This window comes from Coregonus clupeaformis, unplaced genomic scaffold, assembly GCF_020615455.1.
Source record: "Coregonus clupeaformis isolate EN_2021a unplaced genomic scaffold, ASM2061545v1 scaf2776, whole genome shotgun sequence".
NCBI lineage: Eukaryota > Metazoa > Chordata > Actinopteri > Salmoniformes > Salmonidae > Coregonus > Coregonus clupeaformis.
In genome coordinates, this window is record NW_025536230.1 from 8,665 (window position 1) to 27,853 (window position 19,189).

At 44.3% G+C, this 19,189-nt stretch overlaps 1 protein-coding gene across 1 annotated transcript; it reads right to left on the reverse strand.

The window, feature by feature from the left end:
* Nucleotides 1-1,141: 1,141 nt before the first annotated feature.
* Nucleotides 1,142-19,130, reverse strand: LOC121556821 (myosin phosphatase Rho-interacting protein-like). Its single transcript, XM_041870728.2, has 23 exons — nucleotides 18,924-19,130; nucleotides 17,806-17,883; nucleotides 17,587-17,652; nucleotides 16,986-17,137; nucleotides 16,551-16,635; nucleotides 16,222-16,393; nucleotides 15,171-15,387; nucleotides 14,033-14,138; nucleotides 9,372-9,476; nucleotides 9,079-9,135; nucleotides 8,792-8,860; nucleotides 8,567-8,656; nucleotides 8,344-8,453; nucleotides 7,668-8,181; nucleotides 7,442-7,546; nucleotides 4,675-7,314; nucleotides 4,359-4,506; nucleotides 4,081-4,198; nucleotides 3,653-3,812; nucleotides 3,292-3,393; nucleotides 2,910-2,996; nucleotides 2,552-2,711; nucleotides 1,142-1,598 (listed from the first exon to the last, which is right to left on the reverse strand). Exons 1-23 carry the CDS (start codon nucleotides 19,047-19,049, stop codon nucleotides 1,582-1,584), a joined length of 5,484 nt encoding a protein of 1,827 aa, XP_041726662.2. The 5' UTR covers nucleotides 19,050-19,130; the 3' UTR covers nucleotides 1,142-1,581.
* Nucleotides 19,131-19,189: the final 59 nt, after the last annotated feature.

Consider the following 19,189-nt stretch of genomic DNA (forward strand, 5'->3'; position numbering starts at 1 on the left):
GGATTAAGGTCTGGAGACTGGCTAGGCCACTCCAGGACCTTAATGTGCCTCTTCTTGAGCCACTCCTTTGTTGCCTTGGCCGTGTGTTTTGGGTCATTGTCATGCTGGAATACCCATCCACGACCCATTTTCAATGCCCTGGCTGAGGGAAGGAGGTTCTCACCCAAGATTTGACGGTACATGGCCCCGTCCATCGTCCCTTTGATGCGGTGAAGTTGTCCTGTCCCCTTAGCAGAAAAAACACCCCCAAGCATAATGTTTCCACCTCCATGTTTGACGGTGGGGATGGTGTTCTTGGGGTCATAGGCAGCATTCCTCCTCCTCCAAACACGGCGATTTGAGTTGATGCCAAAGAGCTCGATTTTGGTCTCATCTGACCACAACACTTTCACCCAGTTCTCCTCTGAATCATTCAGATGTTCATTGGCAAACTTCAGACGGCCCTGTATATGTGTTTTCTTGAGCAGGGGGACCTTGCGGGCGCTGCAGGATTTCAGTCCTTCACGGTGTAGTGTGTTACCAATTGTTTTCTTGGTGACTATGGTCCCAGCTGCCTTGAGATCATTGACAAGATCCTCCCGTGTAGTTCTGGGCTGATTCCTCACCATTCTCATGATCATTGCAACTCCACGAGGTGAGATCTTGCATGGAGCCCCAGGCAGAGGGAGGTTGACAGTTCTTTTGTGTTTCTTCCATTTGCGAATAATCGCACCAACTGTTGTCACCTTCTCACCAAGCTGCTTGGCGATGGTCTTGTAGCCCATTCCAGCCCTGTGTAGGTCTACAATCTTGTCCCTGACATCCTTGGAGAGCTCTTTGGTCTTGGCCATGGTGGAGAGTTTGGAATCTGATTGATTGATTGCTTCTGTGGACAGGTGTCTTTTATACAGGTAACAAACTGAGATTAGGAGCGCTCCCTTTAAGAGTGTGCTCCTAATCTCAGCTCGTTACCTGTATAAAAGACACCTGGGAGCCAGAAATCTTTCTGATTGAGAGGGGGTCAAATACTTATTTCCCTCATTAAAATACAAAAAAACATTTTTGACATGCGTTTTTCTGGATTTTTTTGTTGTTATTCTGTCTCTCACTGTTCAAATAAACCTACCATTAAAAATGTAGACTGATCATTTCTTTGTCAGTGGGCAAACGTACAAAATCAGCAGAGGGATCAAATACTTTTTTCAGTCACTGTAATACTTTTACATTATAGACTCAGATGGTACATAAATCATTGTTCTTGTATTTCACAGGGAAGAAAAGCAAACTTAATCTGAGTTGTCTGTAGAAATATCCTCGTTCAATAACTGGATTGGACATAGCAGTGTAATAATTCTATACATTTTACAAACGTCATGAGATAAATGTTAATCGGCATTACAAACGTAGACAGGCTAAATAGTAGAGTGCGTTTAGATACACTGATGTAAAAATACAGAATCCTCAAATAATGCGCTTCTAAAATTCAAACATCAAATGTTTAACAATATAACTTTGGATCTCTAAGTGCTAAATGGTGTAAACATGGATAGACTGATGAACAATCCATGTTGTGCATTGTGTCTCTTCTTTGTTCAGCACCAGTTACCTTCCTTGATACTCTACAGAGAAAGAAACAGATATCAGAAATCATTACTATTAAGTCATAATGGTAAAGCTTTGTGTTTCAAAAGTGATTACTGTCAGGCCACATAAAGAATCACCAAACAGCTTTTCTAACATACTGGCATGGCATAGTATTTTGTTCGCTGACATTCCTACATTTAGCAAACATGCAGAAAATATAAGAAAATTACACCATTCACTAAACTTGCATAATTCTATCATTCATAAATACAGAAGATTATTCACAAGGTGCAGCCATGCCTATAATGTTGGCTACATTACCAGGACAGTCCATTCTATTTTTCAGTCTAACAGAACTAGGGAGTATATGATGGATGAAAGAAGGACGAAAACCATTAGTTGCCTCCAGTATAAGGATTAAAACCAACTAGTTAGTATTGAGAGGTCAAACTGCATGTATGAGGAAGAATAACTGACAACAACACCACTAAGAGACACTGTAAAGGCCCATGAAAGGGCAAAACAGATGTTTCAGATATTTCTTATACATTTTTACCCAAAGGAGATCTCTATAGGGTTATGCTGCACCACTGTACAAGATGACTTATAATAAGAGCCTCTTTCTTTAACTTATGTAAGAAATCGACAGAACGTCAAGGGTTATTAAAAATCGAAAGGACTAACTGACATGCTACAGCAAACCGCACAGATGACAGTCAGAGGATTCAGATACATCCAATATTATTAAGATACATAACTGAATGAGGTTCATCACAAATTGTCAGTATTACGCAATTAATAACATCTATACAATACAGACTAGTGATGCTGCCAAAACCAGAGGTGGGTGGGGAAACTTCCAGCAAGACTTGACTGTCATGCAGGTATTGGCCTCAGAGTGGCAGCACTCAACACCTTGTCATTTTCACATCAGAGGTTCATCTCTGAATCCCTGAAGGCAGGGCCACCAGTATAATGTCATGTATACCATTATTATCTGTGTCCACTGCAGGTGAGAGCTCTCCCAGTGCTTTGTGGGCCAGCCTCAGGTTCTCCCTGAGCTGTCCCAGGTCTCTCTCTGCCTTGGCCCTCATGATGCTCAGCTCTGTGTAGATGTCCTTGTACGTCTCTGTCGCATACCTCTTATCCTGCGGGGAACAGGGATTAGGTTATAACCAGGCACTATTACCAGGATAAATAGAGTATGACCCATGCTAATAAATGTACAGTAATACATGGTAATAGCATGACAATAGTATGTTGTCCATCTTATGTCTACTCTTCATACATTTATACAGACAGAGGCTATTGTTATTCTGCCAGTGTGTATTGTGTTGTGCTCTCACCCTGTGGGCTGTCTGGAGTTCGTCCTTGAGCGAGGTGATCTTCTGCTTGAGGCACTGCACCTCTGACTCCTTCACACGCAGGGTGATCTAACAGTCACAGAATCACAGTTGATGCCCCAGACACAGATACAATACCAGAAGACCAAGGTGCCATAGATCAGCACAGAATGTACAGCACATGAGTATGTCATATGTTTTAGAGGTTGTAAGTTGGTCATGTTGTTAAGGGTGACATCTAGTGGCGTTACCAGTCAACGGCACATACAATTTACATCAAACTTTACTTGACTGGACTAGATAAAGATTATATCCAACATTTTTAAAAATACTTAAGCAACATCAGAAATAGGTATTGTACAGTGAAGTACTATTGAAGACTTACCTCCAGCTCATACACATCTCTCTCCTGACTAAGAGGGAAGGCGTCCTGCTTAGCCAGAGAGCACAGTCTGGTGATCTCTGCAGCTAGATGGCCACTCAACTCCTGGAAAGACAACCACAGTCATCATGACTAACACTGCTACTTTGTATTTGATGACAAAGACAAAATTGGGAAATAATAAGGGAAATGTAAGGGACCCTCAAGGTTTTGTTGCAGAGTGTTGTAACAGTCTGATATAAAGTTTATAACAGTATGCGTTATGCATTCCAGTATGTGTGTTAAGACAGAGGACCCGGCAGCCGATTTAGTTGGCTTGGAGCAGAAACATTTGTGATGGGTACATGGTCACAATGTGACTGACCTGGTTGCGAGTCCTGAGGTCCTGGTTCTCCTGCTGACACTGACACAGAGCCTGTCTCTCTGCCTCCAGGGCCTGGCCTAAATGGGAGCTCTCCAGACACTTTAGAGAGTACTGCTGGGACAACACATCCAGCTCCCTGTGACAGGAGGCCAGCTCCTCACTACACACACACGGGTGCACACACAAAAAAACACGATCCTGTGAGCTGAAAATCACGGCCAAGACTAGACACAAGGTGCACTGTGTGTTCAGATACAGACAGACAGATATAGAGCCAAGGACAGGGAGTATGCATGTGCCACACTGCCCAGCAGCCATAAGATTATCAGTCCAAAACTCAGTGTTTGTCAGCCAATCCAGTGTACTATCTGGCCATGTGCTTTCCTTGATGATTTGCAACCACATAGATCAACAGGTAGTACATTTACCTGTGTTGCCTGCATATTTCTCCAAGATTCACGTCTCCTGCATTGTTGTTTTCATGGCATGCCCTCTGTAACTCTCTCTTGAGTTCGGCACGGTGAGTGTTCTTCATTGCTTCAATTACTAATGCCACAATAAAAGGGGATATGTTCACTCCATTAGAGTGGCATGGGAATGTGAGCTTATCAATATTCTGAGAAACTCTGCCTTAACACATACTGTAAATAACCTAAAAATGTTTAACCTTTAAAGACACAACACACACACACACTGCCCCCCTCACCTGTGATAGTGGCAGCCGTCTCCTCCTCCAGCAGTCTGTCTGTGTCTATCTGCAGGCGCTGCAGGTCCTGCTGGTGTCTGTGCTGCAGCTCTCCCAGGATCCTCTGCTGGGACTCCTCCATGGTGACAAAGCCATGCTCATATGTGGCCTGGACAGACGCAGTGGACTGTTAGGTGATTCATCCACAGATCCATTGTCATAATGGTCACTCTACTCCCTGGGGTTGGTTCATTACATCTTAATTCTTGTGAATTCAGGAACTACCAAAAATCCCATTGATGATTATTGACAATTGTTGTTATGGGCGTTGTCCTACCTTTAGCTTTTCTATGTCCTCCTTATGTTTCAGCTGGAGAGACGCCATTCTCCCATCATGCTCTGCTTTAATGTCGGCCATGACAGACAGCTGCTCCTCCAGATCCTTCACACGACGTCTCAGTGATGATAACACAACCTCCAGCTCCTCTTCCCCCAGAGTGTTTGCTTCTTCATGGGGTTCAGCAGTACTCCTCTCCTCTACATCCTTATCAGTATCAACTTCCTGGATTCCTTTCTCTACCTCATCTAGCTTACTCTCCACCTTTATCATTGGACTCTCCATGCTATTGGTCAGGTAGTCACCCTCCACCACTTCCGCACACCTTCTAACCCTGCACACTTCCTCTACTGCAGTCACTCCCTGGTTTGGGCTTTCCACCTCCATTTTACCTGCAGCATTTATTGCAGGCGTCTCTGTCTTCTGCTCACTTGCAGTGTCTAGTAGCTTTGTGTCTGTTTGCTGTGAGTCTATGTGTTCTCCCTGCCTCAGGGTGGTCATCCCTAATCCCACTGAGGAACTCCACTGTCTCTCCAGGTCTGACAGTCTGGCCCCAAGCTGCTGGTTTTCACTCAGCAGCCCAGCACATCTGCTGCACATCAAAGGAGAAGCAATGAGCAGTCCCTGTTGAGTCTCTTGAAGTTGGCTTTTGTGTAGAGTGTTAAGCCTACTGAGACGATAGGATGAGAAGGCTTCCATGGCGGTGCAGTGTATGGAAGCTAACCGGGGCTCATTTACATTGTGGAAATGACAAAGTCTTTGTGCCAGGGACTGGAGCTCGTCATTGGCCGAGGCTCCGACTGAGGAGGCGATTTGGTTGAGCAGGAAAATTCTCTCCTGTGTGATCTCTGTGAAATGTCGGCTTATGAAGTCATCAGTGTCATTATGCTGGTTGTACACATTCGATATCCTCTCATCATCCTCTTCCTCTTTCATTTCTGAACCTTTTTCACCTGCTATGTTTCCAATTATGTCCAGGTCTCTCAAAGACCTGCATCCATTCATCCTGTCCAGGCCTCCAGTGTCTGTGTTTAAATCTTTCTTATTATGAGAGAAAAGACTATGAGCTAGGAGGAGCATTTGCTTTTCCACTACCATCTGTTCTAAAATCTGACTTAGAATCATATCTGTGAGTTTATCCTCATTGGACTGAGATGGGTTGACCTTCAAACCGTTCAACAGCCTTCCCCAAAACTCCTCCTCTAAGTGAAACTGCCTGACTACTGTCTGGTTCACCTCCAAACACTTTCTATCTAATGGCACCTTTACCACATTCATATCTGACCTGTCAATCACCTGCGCTACTCTCCCTAAGGTTCTGGACATCAACATAATCCCTTCCACCACTTGCTGAACCCTTTCTTCACCTGAAACCAATATTACCTCCTCCTGCCATTTGCCTTCACTGCTACACCTCAATCCACTTTCTTTCTCCACCGTCCTTTCCTTCTCTACTTCCTCATTAAACCTTACGATGTCAGCCTCTGCCTCCATGGCTCTCTGGGTGTACAACCTCTCAGCCTCTCTGAGTTCTGTGTTGTGGGCCTGCAGCTCCCTGCAGGTCTGTTCTGTGTGCTGGAGCTGTCTCTCTAGCTCTAATTGCTTGGCCTCCATGGCCTGCAGACACTGTTGAAGGTGTTCCCGCTCCTTCTCTCCAAGGTGGTGTGTGTTGATATTCTCCTCCCCAGCTTCCTCCTCTTCATCCTCATCTTCCTCCTCCTCTTCTGCTGGGAAGCCCAGGCCTTTGAAAGTGACCTTCCTGAGCTGCAGCTGTACCTCTGTCTCCTTCAGACGCTGGTCCATTGAGGCTAGTAGGGACTGGGCCTCCTGGAGCTGCTGATCTCTCCTGCGCAGCTCCTTCTCCAGGCCCTCCACTTTGGCCTGGCTGTGCTGCTCCACCTCAGGGAGGAACTGGGGCCCACTGTACTGAGTGATAAGCTCTGCTTTCAGTCTCTCTATCTCTCTGTCTGCCTCTGTCAGCTGGTTGAGCATCTCCTGGTTGCGCTGGTTGAGGGCCTCGTTCTGGCTGCTGAGCAGCTCTACCTCCTGGGATAGTCTCCTCATCACGATGGCCTGGTCTGGGTCTACGTACTCCTCCGTGGGCCTGGGTGTCTCAGAGCATAGCAGGTTGTCTATTGTCATGCTGTTTGCTCTTTCCTGAGTTTCCTCCATGCTCAGTGAATCTGGGCTCCATGCACAACTCTTTGTGTGCGATTCTGGAATCGATGTCTGTTGATGTCTTCCGTTTTCAAACTGTCTCTGAGAGCTGGTTTCACTGCCCAAGTTAGGCCCTCTGTTCTCACTTCCATTCTGAGGCACAGAGTCAGATGAGAGTTCTGTGTCTGAGGTTGGTGACATGACAGGTGTGTTTACTGATATAGAGCAGTCAGGGAACAGATTCTCCAGCTCCTGGAGGTATCCCTCGGTACCATGCAGCCAGATGCTGGGTGGTGGTGATGGGTGAGTTCCAGGGGAGCTGTGTTTCTCCAGAGGGCCTGATGACAGGGACAGGCCAAGCTGCTCCTGTATGTTCTGTCTCTTCAGCTCCTGTTGCTGGAGGAGCTCTCTGGTCTCCCTGTACATGTCAGTCAGGCTTTTCAAAGAGGGAAGATCAGCTTCTGGGCACAACGGGGCCTCAAGCTTACAGGAAGAGACAAGACAATCATTTATAATTAGGTAGTTATCATTGTTGAAAAGTGGAAGAATTGTAGATGGAAATATAGAGCATATCTATACTATGTATAGGCTAATATATATTTTGCCTTACCGGCAGGGAGGCATGATGCTGGCGTCCTAATGCAGTGCTCAAGTGAGCCTCCAGCTCAAGCCTGCGATGGTCCGACTCTGCCAACTGGCCCTTCAACTCCTCAACCTTTAATCACAAGACACAGAGATACAGTACGTCCACCGTTAAGCCAACCAGCAGCAGAGAAAGCATCTCATAACTTTAACATTGTTCCTGTTAGGAATAATGTTGAGATACACAGACTCACCCTCCTGTTGTAGGTCTCCAGTAGTATCCCCATATCCTCTTTATCCTTGCCCTTGGACTCAGTGTACAATGGAACAGTCTTCTCCTGTCTATAGGCAGTCCTCTCCACCTGCTGCCAGCATTGTTCAATCTCCCTCTGCACTCTCTGGTGAGTCTTGGGTGACCTGGGACTGATGTCTCTCATAGGGAAGCCTAGCATGCTGTCATACCTCCTCCTCCTCTCCTCTCGCCTCCTCTTCCTCTCCAGGTCCCCTACCTCCATCTGAAGAGGCTCCTTTGTCTCCTCCTGCTGCACCTCCTGCTCAGAGGCTAGCAGGACCATAGGCCTGAACTCAGCCCAGTCAAAGGTCTTGGAGCGCCCTTCGCGTCTCCTCTCACGGATGCGGATCTGTTTGGGGCCCTGGACTCTCTCTGTAGGGACCTCAGAGGAGGGGGAGGAGTCCTGGGTCACGTCTGGCTTAGGGTGGGCCAGGGACTCTGATGGGCTGCAGGGGATACGATGGACTGGCAAGCTGCTTTACAATCACAACAGAATAATACAAATACTTACTGACCGAGGAAACGAGGTATTCTGCCTAAACAAAGGTACAGACCTTCCCATCACTACTATAGAATGGTGGTAGGCTACTAATGTATTACTATGTAGTAGTGCGGGTGGTATGACAGATGGCATTTACCTGGCTACATCAGGAGCTTTAGATGGATGGACATTCTTCATGAGGGCCTGGATCCAGTTTCTCCGTATCCCTGCAGTCATGGCTGACAGAGTAAAGACACACTTCTGGGTCTGAGGGAAGATATTAGGAATATTACTTTGATTGAGTATAGGAGACTTATGTATAGAATGGATCAACATTCATCTGTTGATTTAGATTTTTGTAGATATAGATTTAGTCTTACATGGATCTGAAAGCCGTAGTTCCTCTGGACCTGGTACTCTGAGACATTATGACACTTGGTCAAGTCAATCTCCCCGTCCAGATCTGAGTTCTAACAAGAGAAGATGACAAACATCAATTCAAGACTTGGGATGAGAAAATACCAACAACATGTTTCTCTGTCATCACAAAATCACATCTCTGTGTGCACTGCATTGAATAAAAATGAAAATGAACATGAACTTGCCTCCTCTGCAAGGGAATCCTTGTAGTACCTCAGACTGTCAGCTGACAGCACAAACCAGTATTTCCTCCACTAGAGGGGAGCAGAAATACATTATAAGGGATAGTAGATACAGAAACCTACATAATACATTTGAACAGTCAGGCTTCACCTTCATAGTAAGGACCCACAGCACCTTCAAAATCACTAAATGTACATGTACACATTCAGCATCCATGTGCCTTTGGGGTAGAAATGTGGGAATGTGTTAAGTGAAGTAAAACACATTCTTGATCTGTCCATTCCTATACCTGATCCCCTTTATCCAGTTTCATCATCCACCCTTTCTTGAAGTTCAGCAAATCAGGCTGCAAGGAAGATAAGATAGTAAGTTAGTCAGGAGGCCAATGAGGCACGGTCATACAGTTGTTTTCAGACACTTCAACATAAAAGTAAACTGCTGTCAATCCACTTGGGGCTTTCATTTATACTTGTTTGAATTATGAGAGCATCCTTGTTTGAACTGTGACAGTTTTCTGACATGTTTTACAACTTGACCCCATGCCTTCAGTGCACAGGAATTCCAAAAGTAACAACCACTCACAGTCATGACAGACTCTGAGGTCCTGCGGTCCAGTGACTTAGCTCTTCTCTGAGGAGGAGGGACGGTGAGTTGACCTGGGCTTAGATCTCCACACGACTGCAGTTTCTGGGTGTAACAACAGGACACTATCAATTACTGAAGTAACAATGTAGAAGGTGTAAAATGGGTTAGCAAATGTGATCATATCCTGTATTACTGTAAGCTTGTTGCAAATAAAAAACGAGATTAGTTTTTTTCCCTTTACTCTATCATGACTGAGACAGCTTGGACGTGTGCATTGTATCAAGCAGAGAACCTACGAGTCATGGCAGGTCTCTGGCAGGCAGTGTTGTGAGATGTAAGGCTTATTGTGGGACACAGCAGGAGAGAGGAACTACTCTTTATACAGGGGCTATTAAACCTTACTCACATTAAGAATGAGTTCCACTCTGGTGACTGGGCTTGGCTGGGGAGTGTATGAAAAGACTTTGGAGGCTGTATTATCCCTGATGGCCCCTGGCATCCAGTCTCACAAGCCCAGGGATGTTAAAAGTCCCAAATCTGTCTTGACAAGATTCTCAAATCCCTGTCTGTTACCTACCAAAGCTACCTCATATTGGGTTTCATCCTGGCTAACTAAATAGCTCTAACAACACATCAGAGAGTCCCTTTTAAGTCTAGATTAGCCACCGCTAAATGAAACTAGAGTCAGCGGCACCATATGAAACAAGATTATTTTCTCATTTACTTGAGCCTTCAAAAGCCTCATTCTTTTCACTCTTACGTAATAAAAAAAAAGACTTCAGTAAATACAGAACATTCTTTGTCTGTGCCCAGCTATTTTCATAGAAAACTATCCAAGTACACATAACAGTAACATCAGGGAGAGAACACTGCTCCCTGCAGCAGTGTGAACTAGCCTCCTGGCGACAAACACTGACCATTCTGGACTGTTGCTGTCTTCCGATGAAGTCCCTTTTCCCTAGGATAGGATGGGAAAAGGGAAGTGGGACTATCTGGGGAATCTGAGCCTGGGGGACAGAGTGAACTCTGAACAGGCATTTGACCTCTAACTCCAATACCCCCCAAAAAAACACTGGAACTGGAGGAACATCAATTATCACATGGGATAAGATGTTCAGCCGGGCAGGAACTTAAGAGGAAAATCCTACAGAGGGAGACTGTATATTTAATCAGAGATTAACGTTCAACCTTTGACCCTATGGGATGGCCATACTGTGTATGGTGTGTCTAACTAAATCATATTACTGGGTTCAACAGTTCATACAGTATCTCATAATATAAACAGAAAGATATACAGTACACCAGCTATAGTCTGTGAAACATCAACTACAAGCGGCCGGTTGCACCTTAATTGGAGAGGACAGGCTCATAGTAATGGCTGGAACGGAATTAATGGAATGGTATCAAACACATCAAACAAAATGGTTTCCATGTGTTCGATACCATTCCATTTACTCCATTCCAGACATTATTATGAGCTGTCCACCCCTCAGCAGCATCCTGTGACATCAACAGTATGTTTTCTACATCTAGTACAACGTGCATAGTGTGTACCAGTATGGACTGTACATGTGTTCTATACTGTACTGCTAATCCTAAATACTGGTCATGTATTTGTTGTTGTCAGGAGTAGACAGACTGGTACTTATGCTTTGGTCACCACCTTAATCACCAGGAGCCAGTCTGAGAACATGGTGACTGTCATTTCACAAACAGATGTGCACTTGGCTCAGGAGATACTGTACAGTGGTAGCGCCCAGCTTCAAACACATGACCAACAGCATCTCCCTATACAGTGAGGGAAAAAAGTATTTGATCCCCTGCTGATTTTGTACGTTTGCCCACTGACAAAGACATGATCAGTCTATAATTTTAATGGTAGGTTTATTTGAACAGTGAGAGACAGAATAACAACAACAAAATCCAGAAAGACGCATGTCAAAAATGTTATAAATTGATTTGCATTTTAATGAGGGAAATAAGTATTTGACCCCCCTGCAAAACATGACTTAGTACTTGGTGGCAAAACCCTTGTTGGCAATCACAGAGGTCAGACATTTCTTGTAGTTGGCCACCAGGTTTGCACACATCTCAGGAGGGATTTTGTTCCACTCCTCTTTGTAGATCTTCTCCAAGTCATTAAGGTTTCGAGGCTGATGTTTGGCAACTCGAACCTTCAGCTCCCTCCACAGATTTTCTATGGGATTATGGTCTGGAGACTGGCTAGGCCACTCCAGGACTTTAATGTGCTTCTTCTTGAGCCACTCCTTTGTTGCCTTGGCCGTGTGTTTTGGGTCATTGTCATGCTGGAATACCCATCCACGACCCATTTTCAATGCCCTGGCTGAGGGAAGAAGATTCTCACCCAAGATTTGACGGTACATGGCCCCGTCCATCGTCCCTTTGATGCGGTGAAGTTGTCCTGTCCCCTTAGTAGAAAAACACCCCCAAAGCATAATGTTTCCACCTCCATGTTTGATAGTGGGGATGGTGTTCTTGGGGTCATAGGCAGCATTCCTCCTCCTCCGAACACGGCGAGTTCAGTTGATGCAAGAAAGCTCGATTTTGGTCTCATCTGACCACAACACTTTCACCCAGTTCTCCTCTGAATCATTCAGATGTTCATTGGAAAACTTCAGACGGCCCTGTATATGTGCTTTCTTGAGCAGGGGGACCTTGCAGGCGCTGCAGGACTTCAGTCCTTCACGGCGTAGTGTGTTACCAATTGTTTTCTTGGTGACTATGGTCCCAGCTGCCTTGAGATCATTGATAAGATCCTCCCGTGTAGTTCTGGGCTGATTCCTCACCGTTCTCATGATCATTGCAACTCCACAAGGTGAGATCTTGCATGGAGCCCCAGGCAGAGGGAGATTGACAGGGAGATTGACAGTTCTTTTGTGTTTCTTCCATTTGCGAATAATCGCACCAACTGTTGTCACCTTCTCACCAAGCTGCTTGGCGATGGTCTTGTAGCCCATTCCAGCCTTGTGTAGGTCTACAATCTTGTCCCTGACATCCTTGGAGAGCTTTTTGGTCTTGGCCATGGTGGAGAGTTTGTAATCTTTTATACAGGTAACAAACTGAGATTAGGAGCGCTCCCTTTAAGAGTGTGCTCCTAATCTCAGCTCGTTACCTGTATAAAAGACACCTGGGAGCCAGAAATCTTTCTGATTGAGAGGGGGTCAAATACTTATTTCCCTCATTAAAATGCAAATCAATTTATAACATTTTTTACATGCGTTTTTCTGGATTTTGTTGTTATTCTGTCTCTCACTGTTCAAATAAACCTACCATTAAAATTATAGACTGATCATTTCTTTGTCAGTGGGCAAACGTACAAAATCAGCAGGGGATCAAATCCTTTTTTCCCTCACTGTAGATACAACAGCTCCCTACAGATACAACAGCTCCCTACAGATACAACAGCTCCCTACAGATACAACAGCTCCCTACAGATACAACAGCTCCCACAGATACAACAGGTCCCTACAGATACAACAGGTACCTACAGATACAACAGGTCCCTACAGATACAACAGGTCCCTACAGATACAACAGCTCCCTACAGATACAACAGGTCCCTACAGATACAACAGGTCCCTACAGATACAACAACTCACAGTTAAAATATCTGTCCTTTGCCTTCCTTTGATTCTGATGTCAATTAAAGCAGCAGTATATCCAGATAGGATATGAAAGCCTTGGGTGGCATTGTACTGTAAGATACCATCACTGTTATGAGTTAGCAGAGGTTTGTCTGGGACATTGTACTGTAAGCTACCATCACTGTTATGAGTTAGCAGAGGTTTGTCTGGGTCTCACAGGCAGATCCCTAATTACATAGTATCCATGTTTAGGGTACATGGAAAATGTGTCTAAGAGGAATGCCATTCTGAGATTACAACACACAACATGAAGTGCAGATGGAGCCCCGTCAGAACATTAAAACCAGTTTAGTTAGAGAACAAAACACAGTAGTGAATTATTCACCTTCTTCTCTCTGTCTTACTCACACTAACACATGCCTCAACACGGCTGATGGGAGGACTGACTTAGCCATGCCAAACTCTCATCACCTGCATTTCGGTACGGAACTAAACACACATACATTGACACACGTGGCACACACACACACCTGACAGTGTTGACACACACACATACATTGACACATGTGGCACACACACACACCTGACAGTGTGGAATGTAAGAGTACCGCTTCATCCCTGTCCATGAGCCTTACACACTATGCAATCAGGACAGGGCCGAAACGTGTGAGGTGACGTCTTTGCCTCTCCAACACCTGGTCTTATGAGTCATGTCCAAACAAGTCCAATGGAGAACTAGCGGGACCAGATGTGCGGTGTGCATGTGTACATTACCTTAACAATGATGGACTCCATCAATGATGTGTAAAATACCAATCTATATGTGTATTCATTGGACACTGTCCTAAAGGGGTCTGCCAAAAGGGCAATGCTTGCCTTGGGCCCTCCTGGTGGGTAACAGGTGTTGTTATTCTTAAATGCTATGGTTACTCTTTGGATTATGAGGTGTGGTTCGAGTGATGGTGTTAAAGTGGAGGAATGTGACAAGCCTTACAGGGAGTGACTGGGAGGACTGATTGCAGTGTAAAAAGACTGGGATGGTGTGACTAATACCTCTCTCTGGTTGCTGCGAGCTTCACTCCTGCCCTTCCTGGATCCAGCCTGACCCAGGTCCTCTCCCAAAGCACACCTCCCAGCCTTCCCTGGCTCATTGTAGCAGCTGAAAAGCAGGAAAATCAGGTCTGTCATTCAACAAACAGCCATGGCGTCCTCCATGGCCCATCACAGGTGGGCTGTGACATCACTTCCAGCAGGAACAACGTCAGGATGACAGATGAATTATGTCACCACCGCTTGCTCTGTACTCCCAAGCTGGGCCTAGCCTGATGACATCCATGTCACCTACATCCATCTAGTGCTATTGTTGAGTTGGAAGTTCAAGTGACATCCTCACCTCCAGTGTCATGTTTTGATTAGAAAGAGAGCAGATATTACATAGATGGAATTCCCTAGAAGGAATCTGATATTGAAAGTTTGTATATATAACCACAAAAGCGAATACTATCTTTAATAAACTGAGGGTGTAGCATCTCTCCTGTTATAACAGGGATGGTAAATTCCTGTTGAGGCATGTGTGTATCTGTATGAGTTGGCACAAACATAATACTGTGCCCTCAGTCAGTATAATGTCTTGCCTTGACATTTCTCCTACTTTCTGTTGACTGGCAGTTTGTGAGGAACTCAGAAATAGAATTCCTGAAAAATATCTAATTACACAATCCTTTAGGAATTTCAAGGCCTTATTCGGGGCAAGGATTCTGTCTGTCCCTAGAAGGCAATGAATGAAACACACAGACCAAGGAGGTATTCCCGTCACATAGCCCAAATACTATATATTTTGTTAGTCAGGGCACAAACTGGGAGTGCTTCTATAAGCTAAATTTAAAAAGCGTTTCCTCCCTAATGGAAGGATATGGGTCTTTGATGTGCTGTTGGGCTGTGTGTAATGTGTGTACCATTTTATACAGAGAGAAACAGGGAGGCATCTGCTGTCCTTTAGTGCTAATTGCTAGCACATTTGGTCCTAGCCCCTGCCAAACCAGTTTTATGCCTGTTAGCATTTGCATGACGACACACAACAAATACAAAACAAAATAAATAACATTTTAACTAATGTCCAAGAACGTTGCGTTCATTATAGATCTCCCAATATCAGACACAACTGATTACATTTCTGCTCCATGATTCTCACCTTCTCTCTGCCCTGTTGTTCTTGTTGGCAGGTGGGAGGCCTCTGTATGGCGTAGGCTCTGTGGGCTGGCTGTCGCTGCTGGTGTCAGTCCCCTCGCTAGCCACAGAGTCCAGGGAACTCACAGAGCTACTGATGCAGGAGCCGTTGGAGAGTCGCAGACTACTGTCAAAGGTCAGGGAGTCACTGGAGGCTGAAGGGAGGTAGTGGGGATCATGACCTGAGGAGATTTATTAAATAAAGAGGGTTGTTTTCAGACACTTTTCTCAGTGACTGCACAGGTTAGGTCTATGTTTTGCGTGATACTGCAGGTCATTGCTTGTGGACCGAAACACAAATAGCAGGACAGTGGCAAGATTTTTATGAGAATCCTGTTCTGAAAAATCTAACTTTTAAGACTTGTTATATGAGGAATATGGTCAGATAGTCACTATAATGTCTCCCATCTAAGGAAGTGTCACCTTTGACCATAGTAGACATTTGAGGGACACCACTACATAGTGTCACTCCAAAGTTGCACCTAGCGGACCACAACTCATTAAAGAGATGCATATAGTTTGTTTTCCGTTTCATCTGCTCCCAAGCCATGGAAAAGCAGCTCTAATATCTGTAACCTATATCAGCCTAACGAAGTCCCCTACAGGCAGTCTGCACTACAGGAGTTGGTCCTGCTCTCTGTTATAACCTAGGTCCAGACACACCAATAAGTCTGCCTCCACATAGTTAGTGTGCACTTACCGTTCATCACATGACCGCTATTAAGAGAAATGTCTGCTCTGCTCGCATAATTCATATTAGTTTTGTCTGTGAAATATATTAGAGATTGTTTACCATGAGCCTTGCATCCTTTTCTACAGTCTTTCAATAACACTACTACACTGGTAATGAATCTGTCCACTAATAAAGGCCAACTTTCTCATCCTGTATGCATGACCACCTGCAGGAAGTTAAGACAGTGTTAGAGGGCAGGAAATGGCTGTGAATGTCTGACAGACATGAAAGCCTGTCTGAGTGTGTGTGTGTATGTGTGTTGGCTGGTGTCTTTCCTCCACACCTGCAGGGGTCTCGTCCTGGCCCGGGGGATCAGTATCTGTCACAGTCCAGACAGGGGCCGCATCCGGACCCTCACCAGGCCGCTTTCCCTGCCACAGGCTGGAGCGAGGGTCACCACTTTCCATGACTGAGAAACTGGGCTCAGTGGCAGCCATCTTTGCTGGGCTGGGCTCCTGATGGAACACAATCTTCATTATCATAATGTGTAAAGGCATAACACATCGTTGACATATAGTTGACATATTTTTCTGCAGTATTTTCAAACATGTATTTAGGCCACCGGTGACCAGGTATCTTGGTCACAATGTTATGAAAAGAAGAAGTTGTCACCTGGGAAGTAGTGGGTTCTACTTTACGTTTCTTCTTCTGATTCTGCTTATAAGTCCGTGGGTAAACAACTAGTTGTTCACTCCAGCTGGTAAAAGCAAAACAACACGGACAGGACAGGGATTCAAAGTATTGTCCATCAAATACTAGAATTTACAGAGAAGTTAAGTAAGGAGTGATACCGTATCATACTGTAATATCAGAGAAGTTAAGTCAGGAGTGATACCGTATCATACTGTAATATCAGAGAAGTTAAGTCAGGAGTGATACCGTATTATACTGTAATATCAGAGAAGTTAAGTCAGGAGTGATACCGTATCATACTGTAATATCAGAGAAGTTAAGTCAGGAGTGATACCGTATCATACTGTAATATCAGAGAAGTTAAGTCAGGAGTGATATCATATCACACTGTAATATCAAATAAGTATTACTGACCCATTGATGATCTCCTTGTTCTCCCCCCGGATAAACAACTCCTGTTCAGGTGTGATGACGCACAAAGCATTCTTCTGGCCTGTCTTAGGCTCTGCGTCAATCACCTCTGTACACAGATTCATGTTCACTGTGCCTTGTGGCAGAGTGCTTGTCTAAAGGAAAGATACACAATGTCAATCATTTTGTCTGACTGGAAATTCTGGCACAGATTATGATGCTATTCATGGTATCTTTGGTACACCATCTTTAAATATAACAAAAAATATATAATTATATTTTGGAGGGTTAAAGGTCATCATGAACAAGACGTTACCCGTTGCAACTGAGTTTTAATATAGGCTATATAGAGTGACATGAAAGAGAGCAGAGGAGGAGGTTTCAGAAGATCAGTGGGAGAGGGGGATGTGGCATTAGAGGAGAGATTAAGCCCAAGTCATCTGCTATGGTGCTACACACAACATCTGGCCAAAAGATGCAGTGAATCCACTCATAACACATTAAAACATACATCAGAACAATTTACTGTAGTTCACCTCTATTTATGTTGGCTGGCCTAGTTTGCTTAGCTTTTTGGTGTGTGTTCAAATACAGAATCTCTTACCAACTTGTCCAGTGCAAAGCTCAAGCTGCCATGTTCATACAGGATGAAGAATCGACGCTGCCATTTCTGCCATTTAGAGATAGAGTTGTTATGGATAATGTTACAATAATGCCTGAAAATATTGAATAACTTGTAGGTTTATCAGAATATAGTCTAGTACGATTGATATATTTGTGTACAACATAGTCCAAGAATAGATAGTTATTTTCATTCTCTTACCCTTGACCTCTGAATTGGATTGTCAAAGTCTGTCCCCTCAGGAGCCAAGCAGAGCCAGCCTCCATAGATGGGTTTGGCCTGTCAAGAATGGGAACACAAGGAGAAATGAGTTGGGTCCTCTGAAATGCAAAATGCTCAGGATCTGATCTCAAATAAGCCTACTTGATCTTGACCTGTGAAGGTTCTATCCCATGAAATAGTTTTTCTATGCCATCCTATGGGGCTTGGCTTTTTCTGGCAGGGAGCGTCAATACTCTTTGATTCACGTTTTGAATGACAAAGGAATAACAATCCTATCTTTTTAGGGAATGTCCTTTGTAGGTTTAGCCAGTGCCAGTTCGTGCTTCAGTGTTCTTATAGTGCTATGCTGCATTTACAAAATGTGTCAACAGATTAAGTATGTCCATGCAATAGGTCATAAATAAGAGGCAGGGGTAATCTTGTTGACATGGAAAAGAGAAGATAAACTGCTCTTTGTGCTCTATTTGAGATGTCCCCAAAGACTGGAATGTTCTGACTCTCTGCCAGTTACTCAACTCTTAGTCAGAGTGTTGTTCCTTGTGTTATGAGTGCTTCTCAACATGAGATAGCTTCTCAACATGAGATAATTATTTCCTCAAAAATTCCAACAGACTTGAATACTTTATACTTAACCTTCACACCTGAATCAGATGCTTTAAAACAGGAGCTTACTTAGCTGAGGCCCATTGAGCAATGGCTCTAAATTTACAAGGCACACAGAGATGAGCACAAAAGGACCAGATAGCAATGGTGTATATGTTTTCTGAAAGAATAATAACCTGTTGTAACATATGGCATGCTGAGTGCTGACAGTTGAGGTCTCTTTACAACAGTGTGTGAGGCGTGTGGTTACAAATATTGGACTCATGCATTGGGGCCATTCAGTCAAATTGGTTCATTTTCTACAACATGTAAGATATTGCGTCTGTTCATTCAATTTCACTAATGAACGTGATACCTGACACAATATGAAGGAATGTCTCTGTCTGATATAACATTGAGTGCATGCCTATCTGTTATCCCTGTCATCAACATTCAGAAGACTAATAGCCAAAGTATTAAAACTATAAAAACATAAAATGTGTTTGTTCACTTACCTGGTCCTTACAATGATCAGTCGGAAGATGCAGCTCCTGAGACTTGAAGCAGTTCTGACATTTACTTTTATAAAAAATGTTGGCTTGGAATTTATTACACGGATTCGCACTCTTTTGTCCAGACATTTTGTCGTATATAGGCTACTACTATGTGAATCCGAAATGCTCGCCAATTCTCTCTTCTTTGCAGGGCAGTTTATCCGGTTCGAAAATCTGTCAAATCCTGTGCGCTTTGAGCTCTTCCCGACCGGTCGAAATCTGGGACG